The 20,647-nt window shown below is 40.6% G+C and overlaps 1 protein-coding gene across 7 annotated transcripts in view; it reads left to right on the forward strand.

The window, feature by feature from the left end:
* The window catches only part of FRMPD4 (FERM and PDZ domain containing 4), a 410,476-nt gene that overhangs the window by 363,051 nt on the left and 26,778 nt on the right, over positions 1-20,647 (forward strand). For all 7 annotated transcript variants that reach the window (XM_049834627.1, XM_049834628.1, XM_049834633.1 and 4 more), the window contains exon 5: positions 15,686-15,731. In XM_049834627.1, the coding sequence (XP_049690584.1) occupies positions 15,686-15,731 (46 nt within the window). The remainder of the gene's footprint in view (positions 1-15,685; positions 15,732-20,647) is intronic.

Consider the following 20,647-nt stretch of genomic DNA (forward strand, 5'->3'; position numbering starts at 1 on the left):
TTTCAGAGAAAGGTCAGAGAGACCACACAATGGCTTGTTTACAGAATATTCTCTCGTGGGGAAGATTTATTTCTACAACCCTTTTAATTAGAAAAAGCATGAGTATTTTTTTCCTCCCTTCATTTTTCTACACATCCCCTAGCAGTCCTGAATACTTTTGGTAACTCCTGGTTTGTGGGGGTTTTTCCCCTTTAAAAAGCAGCACAACAGCAACCTACAGGTTCCCGTTTTCCTTTCTTCTCTCCAGCAAACTGTAACTGCCTCCTTAATGAATAGATATAATATGAATTCTTCAAGTGGAAACCATAGACTTATCGTTGTCTTCTTTCCCTTCCACCTGCCTCGCTGCAGTGCATGGGAATGACTCTGCATGTGGATTTCACCCTTATTTTGCAAAGGGAAAGGACTCATGTGTTTCCAGAGTAGTGTAATTTCCCAAATTACTTCTTAGGAATTTGTAGACCGACAGGCAGTAGGTGGCTTCTGAAGGAGCTGGAGTATTTCCCAGCCTAGGGGGAAGGGAAGAAAAGACTGCAGGTTGGAGAAGAGCCGTCCCTTCTGCCCTTGTTCCTCATGGTGAGCTCACGGGGCAGCCAAGGCAGCCTGCTACTCCTTTCATCTCCCTCCCCAAGAGCCAGCCCTTTGGGAACTGAGATGAAAGGAGCGGCAGGTCTAAAGTCATAGCTGTAGGGATCCATAAGCATCTCCAGTGGCTCGGACGGGGACGCTGCCCCAACGTACGGCAAAGCAGCAGCAGCAGCACTGCGAGTGAAGTACAAAGTCACCACCACGTGCAAAACATTGAGGTGCATCAGGCTGAATAAATAGGTTAATGATATTGGCAACAGCAGCATGCAGAACAGCAAAGCAGAAGTTAGATATTTGGTCTCACAAGATGAAGCAAAGAACTAGGAGAGTGTAGTGTTTCTAAATTGCCTTTAAAAATACTAATAGTACATGGTTCAAATGCTGGACTTCTGGATTTTGAGGGGCAAAGATCCCCTTCATAGGTGACCTTCCTGGAACTTCCCCTCTGGAGAGCGTGTCTTCAGAAGAGCCCCAGGGAAGGTATGAACTTTGAATGTTTCTCAGGAAGCTGCAGCTGGGCTGAGGGTAGAGGGAGGAAAGCAAACAAAATAAATCCTCTCAAAGCTCTCAGATCTCCCTCCTCCACTTTTCTTTTTAATGATTAGCTTTGAGAATCTGGTTCTATAAGGATACTTCTCTCCCTTGCCTCTTTTCTTTGTACAATTTTGTGGCTGTTGATCCTTTGTAGACTAAGAGCTCATGTCCTGAGATTATCTTTTAGCATCACTGAAATGCAAAAACTCAGGGTAGGACAGAATTAGGGAATGAAAAATATCTTGAAAACAAACAAAAAGAAAAAGGATCTGCAAGGTTTAAAAGACTTTCAATAGTTGGATCATTTTCTGTAGATTCACAGACAAATAATTTTGAACTCTTTTTTGTTTTTTTTGTTTTTTTTTTTTTTTTTTTCATTCTTCTCTTGCCATACATGACATGAGGAATTAGTGAAATGCACTTGGCCAGTTTTGTACCTAGTTTGGGTTGTAAGTGATAAAAATGCATTACCAGTGTTCTGTAACCTATCTGTTTAGATCTTGTTCTTGCTCTCATCCACTTTTTTTGCTGACAGATTCAACCTAAAGGGCAAACTTATGCATGAGGATGGACTCATAACTGTTCTTGCTTTCGTGTATGCGAAAAACTACTGACCTGTAGATGTGAAGAAACTGCCAGCCAATACTCATAATCTAGCAGTTTGCATCAGCAGTAAATGTAATTTTAAAATAATGGTTTAATTTGCTTTTTTTAAAATCACATTTGCAGTCTAATTAGACTCCAGAGAAGTCTCCAGGTTCCCCAGAAAAATTACTACGTGACTACCTAATGAAGAATATTATGTCCATTGGCACATAGGAGATGTTACGGTGATTTCTGTCAGACTCAATTTTGACAAGTCTATTTTTAATCTTGCAGTTTGACATATAGCCTTTAAAGAACATGTATCCTTTGCATGCTAAATCCTCTGTTATGTCCCCTTTGAGAACTGAATTTTAATGTGCGTCCTTGGAACAAGGAATTTATTCTTGCTCAGATAGATCGTTGTCAGTGTGTACAAATGAAGAAGATAAGACTTTTGAAGCTTTTTTTTTATGCTTATCTCATGATTGCAGCTGAAGTGAGGGATATCTGAGGTGCCTAATGACTTCATCAACTAGCTTTAAATGAAAGTCCTCAGCATACTAACGATGAAACAGAAGTATAAGCTGTTCAAAAGAAGAATGGGGCATTGACCCAAGAGAAGAAAACTGCAAACCCCTGGGTTGTTCTTTATAGGAGTTATTGTGTGGAAGGGAAACCTTGATGTTGCATATTTTTCAGACTCATTGAAGTTGTTTTGTTTGCTTATATGGGAGATGTTTTTATGCAGCATGAGTTGGCTCAGACTACAGGAGCCAGCCCTGCAGTGTCCAAAGCCCGGTAGGGGAGTTGAGGTGCCTAAACCCTGTGTGCAGCCCCTCTTTGGGTGTGTGACAGACCAGGGTCATTTTTGAACAAGAAAACGGCTCCCATACCTGATTGAAAATGCCTCTGTGGGCTCCAGCTGTTTAAAGTTGGGGCTTTTAGCCCAAACTAGTCACATGTAGCCATGCTGAAGATGGGCGAAACTATTTGCAGCTGTCCCTCTGATAACAGAAAGCATCGAGAGAAGTACTTTACGCAGTGGTACCTCATGCCGTCAGACAGTTCGAGGTGAATCTTGCCGCTGAAGTCCTGTTGGGATGGGTGCCGGGGGGCGTTGAGCTGTGCTGGCTGGACTGAGCCCCTTGGCTGCAGTCTCTCACCTCAACCTATTTGCAGCTCACAGGCGAGCATCTCTGCGCTCCATCCCAGAAACCTGCCGACAGCGAGCACAGCCCACGCGCGGCGGCGCTGGCTTCTGCCCAGCGGAGACGGTTATTGACGGGTTGGTTCGGAGTTGCAGCCGGGGGCACTGTCAAGCTGTTACGAAAATCCAGAATAAAACTCCTTAACAGCAATGAGAAGTTAAGAAGCAGGCACTACTTTATTGCAGCGCTGGGGTTCGCCCCACCTATCGTGTGCCCCTGGCTAGTCTAACTGTGCGGGTTAAATACACACCTGTTATATATAATCACTAAATTTCTGGAAAATGTTATACATAATCATTAACTTTCCGATAAATCATTAGCATATATAAATGTCTCTTCACGCGGGCACAGTGAAGGTCTCTGGTGGTCTTCAGGAGTCCTCTGGTAGTCTTCCGTAGTCTTCCTCACTTGTCCGCTTCTTGACCTTTCTTAGGTGATTCTGCGCAGTACGATTCTCACCTTCATCTACATTAGTTTACATAAAAGTGCACACTATGTCTATCCTTAAATTTAACCTTTCTAATAATTGGTCCTTCAGTCACACCATCTTATTAATATTCTTATGTTAAAACAATCATTGGTTAATCTCTTAACTCTACTGATTGGAATCCTCGATAATTAGGTCGAGGTGGGAAGGGCAAGGGGTTTCCAAGCAGCAAACTGGTGTCCATAACGGTTTCCTTCGTTTCTTAAAACAAAACACTACAAATCAACAAATCTTTGTCAATGTTCCTGGGGTTAACTGATTTTAGACTTGAATTCTTATGGTTACACATAGTACATTTTCTAAAGTTCCTAAGTTCCTATGACTACATTTCAAACTTAACACTCCCATACCTATGCTTCACAATTTTCTACTTAATCAAACCAAACTCTTTTATATAATCAAATTTTAATTTCTTTATCAAAATATTTGCAACAAAGCCACAGGGGACATAAATCTAGCTGAAAAAAATACAAGTATACCAGATGAATTATTTAGAAAATACCTGTAAAATTAATTTAGCAAGTCACATGAAGCCAGTCCTTTCTTCTTTTTTCCCCATACCAATATCCATCTTCCCTCCTACCACCTTCTGGCTGCAGCTATATGGTGAGTTACGTATTTGCCTCCTCCACAAACAGCTTCCCTCCTCCTGCTCACTGTCTTCCTAAAAAGCAGAGAGACGTTTTGCTGTCCTTCTCTTCAGTCCTGACTGTTACCCACAGCTTCTAAGGAGCAGGAGAGGACAGTGATAAAACTGGCTAATTTTCACTTTTTTTTTTTTCTGCTGCAGCGCAGAGCGTGGCTGGTGGGCTGGGGCTGGCCTGAATGCAGCACGTGTGCGAATCTTATCCCTGAGTGAACTTTAGTTTGGCTGGTACGGAGAATGAAGCACCGGCTTGGCTCTGCAAGTGCGGGCATTTTCGGGGGGGTATAAGTGATATTGAAGAGAGCAGCATCGTATTTTTATTGCTGTTGTTCCCCATTGTATCTAGACAAAGCTCACACTGGTGCCTCCGAGTGCACTGCAATTATGTCGTCATTTTCTGTGTGGATAGAAGAATGCAACTGTTCGTATTTTATGCTTGGTTTGTGTCTGCAGGGTAATTTTCTTCTCCCTTTTTCAAACATTCCTTCCTCCCCTATATTTCGCAGTATTTTTGCATTTATCAAGGAAGAAATTCTGCTTAAGTGTAATTTAAGTTTTATCTTAAGGCCCACATTTACATGCAGCGTACTTCTGCTTTGTAACTTTTCAGTGAGGCTTGTATTAGTGATTCTTTGTCCCAAGGACAATGTAGAACAAATTATGTAGTTCTACTGATACAAAAGGGGGAAAAATAACGGGTATAACAGCAGAAATACATTATTAAGTTAACCAGCATAAATATTTAGATGTATTAAATGAAAATTAAGAATATGATTTTTCAAGGTTGGAAAGAACTTTAAATAGAGTAGATTTTTAAAGTCATGTCTTACTGGTTTTAGCACAATAAATAAATGCATCCTTTAAAAGAAAAAAAGAGAGGTGAACCTTTGAATTTTAAACATTCTGGATATATGGTATATATTCATGGCAGGACTTTTTAATAACTAATGCAATTTAACAGAAGCAAGTGCTTAACTGGCTGGCAACAATTCTGTCTCAATTTCTCCTCATATCAGTCTACATCTTAAATATATTAAATAATGTGTGGGGACACAAATATAACCAAACAGTTTGCACGTCGGGACTGCTGCTGTCTGAATTACTGTGCCACGTGCATAGTAGCTTAAGCAGAGTAGCCTCCTTCGCCGCCCATCCAAATCATTATAAAATCACATTTGCCATCACTTACACTGCTTCAGTGGCACATGGATACGTCTTTGGCATCTGACCAACCAATTTTCTATTCCAGACTCAGTAAGCAAAAATCATTCTGCATTAGTCTCTGCAGCTCAGTATCCATCATCTAACCTTGCAGATGTAATAATAATACCCACAAAACTCAAGCCACTGACCACTGAAACTTTTCTTAATGAGGAATTGAATGAATCTTGTTTTGTTGGAACACTTATTTCTTAAAACTTTTTCCATCGATCTTTAATTATTTAAAACGTAATAATAGCAATGTGTTCCATAACAAAGAGTATAGATGCTCTTACATTGGATTGGATAGTCTGATTCCAAAAAAGCAGATAGGACTTAAAAGCAAAAATAATAGTGTTCAGGCTTCTGAAAGAAAAATGCCATTTACTCTTTGAATGCATGTGGGGTTTTTAAGGAACAATAATAAAGCTAATAATATTGAACTGAGAACAGTATATAACATAGCGCTTGAAACTACAATATTCTTCAAAATTCCAGAGCTTTATCTCATTTCTGAATGCATCTTCCTCTTCTTAATTTCTTTATTTACTGGATTACTTAGAGCTTAGATCATGTCTGTGAAGGGCTTTGGACACAAAATAGCTCTATGTGAATGTTATGCATTATTAATTAAAACTCAGATGATTCTTTAAAACAAGATGCTTGTAAAGCATTTAACATTTAATCAGTAAAATTTATCTGATGTTCTGCTTTTTGAAAAGCATTAAGGAAAAGAAAAAACTGAATAGCTGGAGGAATGAGGGATGTATGTGAATGCCTGACCTTTCATACTACATATGTGCCCTAACCTGAAAGTGAAAATGCCAGTGCCGTACAGATTATGAATAGCAGCTGTAATGATTTCTAATGCTTCAGTACAAATGAAAATGAAGCTCTGATCATAAAAGCTTATGGTTAATTTGTCACATAATAAAAATATCTTTAAGATTTTCTCGTTTTTAGTGATCTTTCCTCCTCTTTAATATGTAACTCCCATAGATCTCTTTTGCAGTGTTATTGATGCAGGTTTCACTCCTCTGCAGTTTCTGACATCTTCAACTATCTTTTATTTCACTTCCTTATTTCCAATTTGAAATGTACTTTTAGCGTATGTGATTTCCTTGTTTCTCGGCAAAGAACAAGTTTATACTGGTGTTTATTTTAATTCATTGCCATAATTATTTATTCAAAGTGTTTGGCATTAGATAATGCATTTTATTGAATTACTCTTTTTAGTGATTTCTTAACTAACTGCTGTACTATCCAGATTGACCAAACTTCACCATGCAAAATGCTGCACCTGCGTATACAGTAAATCTACTCGCTGTCCGAAGTATGTCCACCTATGACAAAAATCAGAGTAGGGGGAGACTGTTGGGAGAGTAGAAGCACTAATGAGGCAGTATTTGCATTATATTAATTTATCAACCGCCTGACTTTTGTCAAGACATTGGTAGGCAAAGAAGAGCTCTGCTCGAGGCAGGGTTTCGCTGTGGAAGGCACCAGCGTCACTTTGCCTGCTGCTAGAAGATGCTGTGACCATCACAGCAAACGCACTTCTCTTCACATTCTTTCATGGCATTGTGGCCATAAGCAGTCACTTGTCGGTCCAGCTTTGGTTTCACGGTTTGTGGTGGCAGAGCTGCACCTTGCTTGCTAATCACCAGTGCAGTTTTAATCTAGGCACAGAGTTACACTTCTGTGAAATTAGCCATTAGACGTGCCATGAAGTTTTTGTTGACTTCTGTGCTAAGAAGCGCGTTGACTTTATGGCATTTGCTGAAGGAAATACCTGATCCTGTATAGAATCTGTTTTATTTAGGTTTCTGAGCATGCTGGCATTGATAGACACTGTTCACACACTGTGCCAGAGCTGTGCAGCGCACGGCCACAGATTTTTTCAATCTGGTACTGGAAGCCTGATTTAGTGTATCATCAAACCATCACCATAGCTGTTGGTCTTCTGCTACTGACTTTTTCCCTGATACTGTGTGACTATTCAAATAATTATTATTTCTCTTTTATTCTTTTTTCCCCATTGTCAAGATGTCCTCATCTAGAGCATGCCGCTCTGCCACTTGAAACGAAGAGAAGTAGCCCAGCATGGATGAAATCAAAACTTTCACTTCCCATGGGGCAGGAGAGGTCTGCTGCAGCCAGACTAGAGAAAAAAATTATTAAGTAAAGGGATGATTGTCACTTTCTAACATAGTGTCAGCAAAAACAGATATTAAAAATAAACCATTAGAAGAGGGAATGTCTTTCCTAAGTGAAAATTTACGTTGTGTCTCTTTGAAAGAAAAAAAAGTAAGAAACCAATGAGGCTTCATTATGTGAATATTAGAGTTATATTTGCTCTCTGAAACATCCTTTTCAATTGCTAGATTGTACTGTTAATCTCTCTTTTGCACTGAGATAAGTGAATGGAATAACACCAGTTTTCAGGGTTTGGAAAGTTACCTCATGATTTCCTTCAGTCCTTTAAGCTTTATTATTTTGCCTGTTTCCACTATTGAAGTAAAAACTCAAGTGGCTATGAGACTGCATCAAGATGTCTAAGCAACTGCTGGAAATTCAGCACAAGAAAGCCTCTCTTAATCTAATTCAGATAATGTAGAGGAACATGTGGGACTTGTACAGAAAAGCACTCAAGGTGTTGTAGTCCTTTTCTTTCCCTCTCCCAGCTAAATGTACTCTGAATCCAGTTTGAACATCCAGATGTATTTACAAAAATTTAGAAAATTAGAAGGATGTTGTAATTACATTTAGCATTTTTCAAATTAGATTTTGCTCTGACCACGTATGCAACTGTAACAAACTCATGATGGCTCCATTTTTGAAGGTTGAATTTAAGAAATGATGGAGTAATTGGAATAGATTTCATAATCATTGCTAGGTCTCTGGTGGCTGCACCAGAGAATTGGTTCATGCCGCTGTTTCATAGCTTAATCTTTCACGTCAGCATTGGGTTGGATATTGTGGAACGGTTAGAATTTACCACGTTATGCATTTTGTCCTGCAACCTTGGTGTTTCCGTACAATCCAAGTTGCTGGAAGTCCTCAGTAAGTACGTTAATACAAAAGATAAGTGATTCCAAGTTAGTTGCATGGGTTTAACGTACCTGAGTAGTGTGGGCAGTGGGCAGCTGTTGCGAGCCTACTGGCTTCTGCACCTGGGCAGCTGCGGAATGGGAAAACCATTGGACGTAGCTCACTTAGAAACCCTGTCTGAAAGGGCTCGCTCAAGATGCCCACAGAAGTGCCCTTTAAAAGTCATTGCAGTCTGATGGAAACAGCGTAGTCTGATGGAAACAGCATAGTCTGACAAATAAAGAAGAGACATTTTCAGGAGAGTGGAACTGCCCCTGCCGTGGTGAGTCCACCCTGTGCTGTAAATATTTTACTTTGATAGTATTGTATAGTAGCTCCATAGCACCATTCCTAAAGATGTCTCATCAACAGGTATCTTGGGGCTGGCTTATATCGCGTTTTGTTCATTACACTTTGAGAATTAACTTTTCCTCAGAGCTTCTGAGGCTTTGGCAGTTAATGATGGGAAAACTAGCACTGAAACGTTGGCCTGGATGAGTGGCCTGAGAGACCAATATTATCCCACTTTATCTGTCTTTGATCCTTTAAAACTAATGTGTAGAAAGTCTAATTAGAAGAGGACAGCTGAACAACTAATTAATAGGGGAGTAAGTGTTACATTTTTCTCCTTGGCAGTATGGCATCTTCATGCAGCGTGAAGTAATTTATGCTGTGATCGTGTGGCAGTAGCGTGCTAACAGTCGGACTTGGTGAAAGTCTCGGTCCATCAGATATACACGCATGCCATCTGGCTCTTGGTTTTTACACCGGCCAAAATGAGCAAATACTGATTCTGTTGGAGTAGACAACTCCAGTATTAGTAACTCCTCATATGTCCTCTACTCTATCTTGAGGTTTAACCTCAAGTTCTCTCAGGGGCTGAGGCAGACCGTCATGGATCTGTGTAAGTAGGAAAATGGTTGCCTAAGGAAGGCGGCCCAGTCAATGTAGAGTTTTCTGCATATTTAAGAGTTGCACTCCAGAATTAATTGAAAGACAATGTAGTAAGAAGGAGCTGGTAAGACGTTGTCTGGTAGAGGACTGCAGGTAACATCGCTCAGCAGTTAGATATCAGTGTAACACTGCTGTTGATATTCAAGCAGCCTTACCAAGACACTTATACAGCACGCACAGGTATTTATTTAGTGTTTGACTAACATTCTGGTAACTCAATTACAAAGATTATAGCCTTAAAGTTGAGAATATAAGCAACTGGACAACTTTGGGTATTTGTGGAGAGGAGGATTATTTTGGCTAGAGGTAAATATAGGTCTTCATAAAGCACTGAAATTCAAGAACAGCTTCTTCATGGGGCTCACCTTGCCACAGTGCTAATAAAGGAGAAAACAGAGTGAATTTGGTACATGTGAAAGCTTGACAGATGGACAGCCTTAGAGAATGGGAGGCTTTTTTGTTCTCAAAGCCTTTACTACAGAGGCATCTGAAATGGCATCTCCTCTATGAAAGCCCACCAGTGTGTCACAGCCCTGATCTGAGGGGACCGCTTCTATCGGAGGAAGCGAGTGTAATTCAGCCTTGCAGACACGCTCGCTTCTTGGTCCCTTATGGAGACTGCCAACAAGGGTTCCAATTAGTGCCAGCTGCAGACTGTGACAATTTTAAAGATTGACTTTCACACCATGCCAGACCTTTAAAAGAAAGAACATTTATATAAAACATAATTTGCTTTGACAGTAATTTTCTGTATGCTATTATTGAAGTTATTTATGTTCAAATCAGAGTATCTTTTTTCTCAGCTGTGTTTCTGCTGCTGTTTGATCCTGCAGTGCGGTAATAATCCTGTGCTTATATCTTTTATACTTTATGTGGCAGTGGTCATTTCAAGCATCCATTACTTGCACAGTTTTTAAGCCTCAGACATTCAAACAGGAATCCTGTAAAGTTCCCAGACTCGTGTGCAGATTGCCTCTGCTGCTGCAAGTCCTCATGTATTTAATGGCAGACTTAAATTTTAAGGACCTTGTGAAGCAGCAGGGCTATTCACATTAAACTCTAGGGTTCAGGAGTTCACAAGTTGAAGTTGCTTGAATGCCAAGAGTATTTCATTGCATTGGCAGTGAGGCCAAGGGCAGGTAATACCATCAATAGCAGTAGAAGAGGTAGCCACCAGCTTTCCAAATGTGAGTGTGATCCCTCTGCCTTCTGATATTAGGGGTTCCAATGCACCCTCCCTATCTCCAAAAATAAGACCTGAACACCATGGTTGTGTTCTGTCATCCCCAGAAAAAACCAGCATCTAACCTGATGCTCCTATTCATCTCTTCAGGTTGTTCCTCATGTGTCCACCCCCAAAGGAAGACCTTGGCCTCATGCCCCATCATCTATATCTATATACCATTCAGTGTCACCCCTCCTCCCCAGACTGGGACCCGACACCTCATCTTTGTGGTAGCGTGCCTTATTTCTTGAGCCTCTTGCTACATTTCTTGCCTGCTGCGCTCCTGCAACTGTCTTCTGAGATGGAGTTGGGGATGTAATGCCGTGCGCGGCTGTCGTGGTTTCAGCCCAGCCGGTAACAGAGCACCACGCAGCCGCTCGCTCGCTCTTCCCCCCAGGCCCAGTGGGATGAGGAGAAAATATAAAGAAACGCTCGTGGATCGAGACAAGGACAGGGAGGGATCACTCCCCACTTATTGGCACGGGCAAAAGACAGGCTCAACTGGGGGAAGAAACAAAATCAATTTAACTTACAGAAGCTACTGAGTGATGGAAATTTGCCTGTAGTTTGTGTGCTGCAGTGTTGCCTTTGGAAATGGAGGGGGCAGAGCCCCACACACCATGGTTTTTTGCTAGAGGAGTTCTCCAGTGCAGAGGAGCCGGACTGCGTGGGCTTTTAGCTTGTGTGTTAGTGTTTGCACAGCACTGCTTCTCCTGTGACAAAAAAAGCCTTGGGGAAAGGCATTTTCCTCTTAAAGCCTCTCTCCCCCTTTCCCTGCGTTGTTTCATGGGTGTCAATGAATGCTGAGTCTGTCCGCTAGCTTATCAAGGTTCCCCATGTCCGCTCAGGCAGGTTGGCACTGTTGCAGGACCTGGAGGCACACTGTGAGCGGCTGCATGGTAACGGTGGAGGACGTTCTCATGGGTCTGCTCTGTCCCACCGAGGTCCCTCCAGAAGGTGTCTCTGGCCCTGGAAATAAATCTAGGCGGATCTCTGGGGCAAACTGTTCTTTTCCCCAGGAACTGTGGCTCATGATAAAAGTTTGGAGAAGTGAAATTTAGACCTTTCCTAGGCGAAGATAACTACCGTAGAACAGGTTTTATGTAAAAATGTATATACGGCTCAAATCAAAATGATCCTTTTGAAATAATTCAAAATGTACTACAGTAGAGTGACTTTGCAAACCCTTTGTTCGATATTACTGCCTTAATCTTCATAATAATGAAAGACATTCATATGCTGAATGATTTTTCTGTAGCCTAGATGCTAGAATTTGAAGATGTGTTCCACTTTCCTTAGCTTTGAATAGGGCATTTGAGGTAACCTGTTACATTTTGTAGTTAAGTTTTGACCCACTGATTTCCATTTCCTTCCTTCAAAAATGTAGTGTGAAGCATACTGCAAATCATGGCATCACACTCCATAATTGTGAAACTCAGACCTTTGTCATCAATAGTGAGACCCAAAGTGAAACAAAGAATCCTGCAATAGCAGAGAACAAAGCATTTCATAACAAGAGTTTCAGAAATTGATGTTTGGTGTGAGTGAAACAGACATAAGTTATGGTTAAGAGAAAGATTTTTCTTAATTGCATTCCCTGTAAATTATATTATTTTTTATATGTCAGTTCCTAATTCATTCGTCTTCACTGGGAGAGAAACCAAGTACTCCTTTAGTATGTACAATTGCTAAAAGTTTTGAAATTAGCGTAAACAGTAATTTTGCATTCTCAGTTCTTAAGAGTGAGTACAGGTAATATATATATATATACACAACTTTAACCTTTATAATGCACCATAATTTGATTCTCAAACCATCTATATTCTCTCCTTGTTACAGCCTAAGTAGCTGTAAGGAGTAGGGAGAACGACAAACATAATCACCACAGGGGGAGCAGGGAAGAACAGAGAGGTGAATCGCTGAAATTCCCATTGCAGTTTTCAGATTTTAGCCCTGTTCTCACCATTCAGTTCTAACGTCAGGAAACAAAAGAAACAGGGTATTTTATTGTGGTGTTGGTATTAGCTGGTCAGATGGCAGAGCAACCAAAAAGTCCACAGCTGTTGTCCAAGCTTGGAGTTGCAGATGTTTGGTCTTGGAGTGGCTCTGAAAGAGTATGTAGATTTAAAAGAGAAATAATTAGGTTGTGGTTAAGTGAGTATGAAAGGTAATAAAATATCTGCAATATGTACTCTTTTTATTTTTCTTTACTTCAGCCACATTAAAGGAGGAAAGACATTGCAGGGGGAAAGTAAGACCGCAGCTGGTGTTTTAGCCTTTGCACTATCTTTCAGAAGTTGTTTAAAAGAAGTAGCTCACATTGAAGTGTGGTGATGTACCTAGTTTATGTAATCTAATCTAATATAAACTGATTATATGTTCTAATGTCACACATGTATGTATGTATGTACACATAAGTTTAAGCTATAAAACTTACAGATCACAGTACACAGTCAGTGATTCCATTGCTTTTCCGTTACTGTGATATATACAATACATGGTACGATTGACAGTCTCCAGTGCTGTGCAGGGGTTATCATTTAGATATATAGGATTTGCTAACAGTATTGAAGTAGAAAGTGATGTGCTGTGGTATGGAGTTTTGTCATCATGAGTTGAGAAGGTTTTAAAACGAGCGGTGGAGTCGTGACTGAGTACTGCAGATCAAAAAGCTGCTGATTAAATATTTATTTCTCTTGTAACTGTGCTGTGTTTTGAATGTGGCATGTGTTTTACAGAAATGATGAGGGGACTGTACACAGTGCTTAACACCTGCTTTGTGTATGTGTAATATGCTTGGGTCCAGATACTCCAAATGGCCTTATTATAGCCTCAAATGTTGAATGAATGGGCCAGGGTCTAGCATCCTTCCAATGCATTTGATTATCCTGTAATAAAGTCTTTTCCCCAGAATAAATCTGTTGACCTTTTGGTTTAAAAAACTTCTCGTTAGTCTAGGATAAATCTTGCCTACACTAGCACCTGGACAGGTTTAATCCAAGAGTAATGAAGAGCTGAAAAACATTTTCAGGAGAAGCTGATTTTCTTTTTTTTAAAGGCAACTTTCTAAGTTAGCTGGACCGCAGGAGGCAGGAGTGATGGTAATCTTATGTTACATGAGAAACATGAATTAGTAGGTTGAAAGTAATTGAAGAGGTCAGTTGGGCATGGAGTAGTTATCCCAGGGCTGCAGTTCATCCCATAGCTACAACTGTGGGCTTTTCTGTGTACCGGTATGTCTAGATTAACAGAACAGTGACAAATTGGATAGATGTGGATAGCATAGATGTGACTGTAAGATTCTTGAAATAAATTACATTTCTTATCATGCATTTTCAGATTCCCAAAAATGTGGTAGGTGAAATAGAAAAAAAAGTAGAGGTAATCCTGTTGTTAGCCAAAACAGAATGGACGTTGCTTTTTTTCAAACTATAAGCTATAAACTCTTCAAGAATAACAGTGGAGAATAATAAAGAATAATTGTGGAGATTTCCAAAGCTGTAGCTTACAGACCTTAAAAATGAACTGTAAATTTTCAGAAATATGAACGCTGTAAATAAAGGCTGTTTCATTATTGAATAAATAATTTCTGGAGTTTAACTTTGGAACATGTTTTATTGAAATGAAAAATAATTGTGGGAAATTCCTTAAAGTGGTTATACCTAAAGGGGATAAAATTATGCGGGTTTATGGCAGAATATTTAATTTTCACCACATGTAGCTCCTCATTAATTTTTTTTAACTTTCTAACTTAAATTTATTTCTGTTGTTCCAAGCACAAACAAGCAACCAAAGCCTTCAATCCCTCCTTTTGAAAAGTCTACCTATACGCTTTTAGTGTAATGATGTATCAATAGCTAATAAGAGGAGTAAAAATTGAAGCTTAACAAATTTTTCTTTAGTTAGGGGATATTTGATCAGACCTTGCCCCTTGCATGACTGATGGCTTTGACAGAAGTAGAATTTGCTATCCCAGTTGGCCTTCAGAGATGTGTTGGCTTCATCAAATATAGGCTGACTTTCCAGACCAACTTTCTGGCTGGGCCTTTAGTCTCTCCTCTATTTTCTTTGCTTTTTGGCTTTTTAAGTTGTGTATCAGTGGCATGAATATGCATATAAGGTGACGCTGTATAAGACCAATACGGTGTGATTTACTTTAGTTAGTTCTGCTGAACAGGTCAGGCATGCCAAATCACTTGCACTTCAGTTAGCCAGGCAGTATATCACATAAATAAACAATTAATTGTGTTTGAAAGTAGTAAAACCAACAGAAAATCAACTCCATCTCAACAAAATTGCCACTGTCCTTTTCTTAGCTAATAATGCCCTCAACAGCCATCTGACCAACAATGCAATATAAGAGATATTGACTCTGATTGGCTTCTCTTCCTTCTTCTTCCACTTTACCCTTACTCTTCCCCAGCTATTCACCGCTCCCAACTGCCCACCAATTGTCAAAATATACATTTGTCATTTGTCTAGACCACTTGATCATATCAGGATTCCTAATAATTTCTTCTCTTTATCCTGTAAATCAGTTGGGGGTTTTTAGAGCTGCTGGTATGTTTTTCCATTTACTACTTTCATCCTAAAGAAGAGCTGTTTAATTTTAAAGAAAAATGTTTCTTTAGCAATCTTGTAAAAATGTAAAAATTCTAATGGGTGTATTCACCAAATATGAATCTTTTTCCACCCATTTAGAAAGGTGAGCTAGAGGAGAAATGGGGGCTAAATTTTGTCCTCGTTTTTGTTTTGAAAACACTGCTGTCTTCAGATAAATTTGGCATTAAGTATACAAGAGCTAGATAGTATAAAAAGTGACCTGCATTTGTGAAGTAGGTGAAAGAAATTCATAGTCTATAGATGCTGAACTGATAAGATTAATCAAATGTTATTCCATTCTTGCTGCAAAAAATCATTATTGCAGCATGCAGATCTCTGATGAAGCAAATATTTCATAGTATAAACTGCAAAGTTAAGTCGATTCAATTTGTTAGATTGGAAAAAACTTGTTATTTTGGCATATTATTCATCTCTGTAATTCTCTGCTATGTAAGAAACATTTTGCCATATTACTGCAGTTTTCTCTATTAAAAAGAAAAGCTGGTTATCTGTAGTGAATAAAAGTATGAATCTTTACTTGATTTTACTTTTTTTTCTTTTTATAGAAGCTGCAAAGAGTCAATCCTCCTTACTGTTGTTCAACCTTACCCTGTAAGTATCGTCAGTGTTTTCTGAATTAGTTTCCTAGCAACATAGCAGCTTTTTTTTTCTGCCTATATTCTGTGTCTCTACCTTATCTGTGCAATAAAAAGAAATAAGTGAGATAAGGGCTGTGTCTCTTAAAGGTGATGTTTAAGATGGCGTTACTGCGTCCTGTGCTCAAAGACTGCATTAGCAAGTTAAATAATAGCAGTATCTTTAAACTCATCCCAGAAAGATAGGTAGAGCAGGACGCTGAGTTCTACTTCAGTTTCTGATCTCTTGCAGCTCCTGGGTTTTTCTTGATGCTGCCTCGGTCCCACAGAGTTATGCTGCTGTATGAAACCAGCTGTGCCTTATGCAAGGGAGGAATCTGTCTGCATCTCCAGTGCAGGGCATGTGGAAGCGAGGGCAGAGAAGAGACAGACAGGCGATGGCGTGAGGCTGGCGTGAAGGGAGTGGGAGAAACTGCAGCCCACCTGGGAGCAGGCTGATGCGACACGCCGTTGCGCCTCGCTCGGCAGTTTGTGGGAGCGGGTTCATGACCTGTCAGCTCAAACCCATCTCCCATGAGAAAGGAGAGAAGCCAAGCATCTCTCTCTTCCCATGCCTCTGTGCACAGCCGTGCGTACCTTGCAGGCTGCTGGGGGGCCTCTGCCATGCGTTAGGGGTGATTTTGGATTCAACAGGTCCCTTCAGCTCCCTGTCGGCTAGCCTGATACACAACAGTTTTGATTAACAAGGGATAATTGCATCCTTTTCACCTAAGAATAAGAGATGAGATGGATTTGACACAAAGATGTGAAAACAAGTTTATCTGATGAAGCTGCCAAAATACACATCTTGCAAATGGAGCTTGGCCAGTGCCATGTGGCTTCGTGCTACTCACTAGCCTTTCTGGCTAGTTTAGATGTAGCTGTGCTGGTCCTGTACCCTTTCTAGAAGCCAGTCTGCACAGCAACTAAATCACGGGGGAAAAGCACGCATTGCATAGTAAAACCAGGCAGGGGCTACCACGCTGCAGTAAGACCACTGGCAGGAAGGTGAGCTGGGTTCTGGCTGACATCAGCCACCTTAGATGAAAATGCAGGCATGGTCTGACTAAATAAAGAAACCTAACCACCTTTAAAGCTTGCAGGATTACAGCCAGTGGTTTCAATCACAGGGAATATATATAATAAAAGTGGAAAAGAAATCTTCACCCACTTGCCTTTTTTATGCAGGTTGCCTTATTTCATCCGTTGACAGGCTTCATTCTTTCTTTAAATGTCAGGTGAAGAAAGGGCACGCGCTTTAGTGCAGGTATGCGTAGTCCTTAAAAGTGGACAGTAAAATGTGGTTCTACGTGACTGTGAGGTGTTGTGGCCTGTTATCACTGTGCTGCTGGTATGAGAGCAAGCCTATAATGTACTGAACATAAGGGAAGCTGAAACCCAAATTAACTGTCCACTTCATGTTCAATGGGAGACCTTGCAGCATGGGTACGGTGTTCCTCCAGCCTTTGACCTGGAGAAGGAAAGTCACGACCTGGTATCTTCCCAGGTCTTTCGGTCCAAGCCGTGTTCGAGGCCTGAAAAGGCAGAATCTGCTCCTCTCATTACATAGCACCAAAAGCTAATCAATAACTGAACCACCTCTAGATGTCACTGAGCTAGGAATGGCACTGAAACACTTTGCCGCCCTGTCAGCCATTTGAGCTGATGTGCCCATCTTATACACGTATTTGTGCTGCCCCACTCTGGCATGTCTGTCAGAGGCCCCCAGCTCTACCTCCGCAGAGAAGGCACACAAGTTTTCAGGGCTGGTGGACGTTTTCTCTCATGTAGGCATGAAGATTGTCTCCCCAAAAATGTCCACAGAGCAATCAGAAGATGCAGTTGATGTATGTATATTGGGGCTAGCTTTATTTGACCCATTTTTATCCCAAAGTTGGGATGCTTCAGTGGCGTGAGCTTAGTTGGGAGAGCATGGGCTGCAGGACAGTTGCACCCTGCAGATCTCCTCTGGTTTGTGCACTCTTATTGTACCTCCCTACCCATCCAGACCAGGGTCTTGTTGATTCATAGCATCCTTCCCTTACCACTTTCAAGCCCAAGTTTTCCTGCAGTGGAAACAAAGGTGTGCGGAGGGATGGGGAGCAGCTGAGATGCTGCCAGCGTGCGCAGCCAAGCTTGAGCCCTGAAGCAGTGCAAGGTCCCTCAGTTTTTTGCAAACCCTGGGCTGTGAAGTCTCCTGGGGACTCCTGAGTTGCCTTGAACATAAGGCCCATGCTGGCCTTCGTATTGCCGCAATGTTATTGTCAGTAGCGCCTGAGCCTGTTAGGTGACATCCCTCTCAGCTCTGCCATCCTGGGTGTTGCTGCACTCCAGCTGCGTACCTGTGCTGGTCTGCTGGCGAATACGTTTTTTCTCATGGTTTGGAAATAATATTTATGTCTTCAAAAATAATGATGCACATGTGTTTTCCCCTTTTCTTTAATTTTGCCTCCTCCTTTTTTTCCTTTTGCTATTTTGCCAATAAAACTGGAAAGATGAAGTAGAAACCAGACAATGGAAAAGTAAGAGCTTTTAAATAAAGACTGAACTTCTTCCCCATTCTTGGCAGAAATACATCTTTACAAAGATTTAATCGATCTCTCTTCTTGATGGTGAACCTTTTTCTTTCTACCATTGCGTGAAAAATATCTGCCAAGATGGATTACAAGAGTGCTGTTTCTTAATTGTTTTTATTTGCACTATTTAGAGTGTGTTTTGTTTTCATGCTTTTAAGTAACCATCCTTTATGATTGCAGGTGAAAGTAGACATAATCTAGATTTATAGTACTCTGTAGTTCACTTAGTACTTTTTGAAAGCTTTTGCGGATCATTTTTTGCTTAAGTGCATTTAGTTTTGTTTAATGCTTAAACTCATTAAAATTTCATTTTAATTATGACCAAACCAAAGCATTAGGTTATCTTTTTCTTTCCATCAATCTACAAGTCTCTTCTAGGTTCATATCACCACTGCTCACAAGGAGGTCACTGAACAGCTAAAGCAGTTGAAGCAGTTCAAAGTTTTGATTTCTGGAAGTATGGCATTTGATTATCATTTCTGACCATTTTATTCTGTAAATGGACTATCATTCTGCTTGTTGCCTTATTAAGTTTTAAGCATTACTGAAATCAAATAACTTGCCTGTTCTGATATTTGTTCAGATTTTATGTATACAGATCATTTGATAGGTTGCTTTCATGATTAATCTCTTAAGTTCCTTGGATGTAGTCCAGGCCCAACTGAGATCTTTGGCAATTTTGCTGTGCATAAGTTCTGCAAGGGGAAAAGGCTAACATCTTCTTCTGTTCTGAAAGAGATGCTTCTTGTTATAACACAGTTGTGTCTGAGACACAACGTTTGCAGAAAAACTACGATAAATAACATTTATGGATCGTAATGATTGTGGCAACAATCTTATTGAGAGTCTCACATGTTTTTTTCATGCTGCTTTGCTTTCTGGAGTCGTGTAACAGCAGCAACTACCATACCTAGACTCGTGGTTGTAAAGAAGGATATAAAAAAGAAACAGGTTTGTCACAAAGACTTCAAAATCTAAAGTGAAGATGACTACCAAGGTGTAGTTTTAGAAATCATTTGGAAGTCAGACGTGAGCATTTTGAACAAGATGATTTTTTGACTGCTTGAAGGTGCGAAGTTGGCGTAGAGATGATGGCTTTTTTTATTTTCAATGTGTACATTTTTTACGGTCATCCTGAGGACCTTTTCCACTGCGTAACTTCCACATCAGCTTTTTGGTATGGTCAGTTCAATACACAGCTTTAATCATACGCAGGAGAGGATCACGGTGTGGTTAATGACAAACTTGCCATCACTGCGTTGCCTCCTGGAAGTGCTGGCTGGACGATGGCCAACCACTCTTTGCTGTTCAAAGGAGCCTCTTCTCATGTCAGACCTGTGCTGTGCAGCGTTTCTTCTTCCGTCTGTGTGTGGTGCAAATCCTAACCTTCCTTCCTGGAGGCCTCCTCTTAGGCTATATGGATTTTTCTGGAGTACAGTTGTATGAAATACATGATCTTTTCAGCAGCGAAGACTGTGAGGAAATCCAATGTGAACTTTCATGTTAATTTTTTGGCAAAGTGGAAGAGAGCCCCTCCACCCTTCACCCTGTCCACCATTTTCTCCTTGTAGTTCTCTCCTCTCCCCCCCAGTTGCCATTACGTCTCTTTTCCCTCTTCATTAGCCCTTTCTCCCATCTCAGGTGCATTACAATTCATATAGTCCTTCATTTGTTCATTTTAGCCTGGGTTTGTATGGGGTGAAGGTTTCTTTCATTCCCAAAGGTCCACATCCTTGCAGCTGTAGGGTTAAAAGTACTACGGCACGGCTGACTTTTTTTGTATTTTTGTGCACTTGATTAAAGAGTAGTCACCTGTGTATGAGATGTAATCATGAATGTAAGGGAGTAATCCATGAATGTAAAGGGCTGAACTTTGGAGAGGCAGAATCCCAAAAGGCCAGTGCAGGGGATTTTATGGAGGATCTCCACATTTAATAAACGCAGAGCTAGATGGCTCGGGCCCATGTAGTCACGAGATGCGCTGCAACGTCTGCACGTTCCACAAAGTCTGAAGCTGACCTGAGGTTTCACTTATGGTTTCTGGGACAATTACAGTAAACTAGGCTGTCATCTACTGCAGATGGAATGAACTGGATTTTCTCAATGCCTGCATTAAAGTAAGGTTTGGCTATTCCCCACCTTACAGGTCCATGTTATACATGCATGGGACTAATGATCAGACTGTGATTACCATCTAAAAATAGTAAAATATAAATAATACAAATAGTAAAATATAATTGTCTGCGATCGATCACCAACTTTTAAGAGAGAACCCAAATCTGACCACTGTTTCAGCAATTAAATTTTTTCCAAGAGT

This window comes from Accipiter gentilis, chromosome 31 (assembly GCF_929443795.1).
Source record: "Accipiter gentilis chromosome 31, bAccGen1.1, whole genome shotgun sequence".
Taxonomy (NCBI): domain Eukaryota; kingdom Metazoa; phylum Chordata; class Aves; order Accipitriformes; family Accipitridae; genus Astur; species Astur gentilis.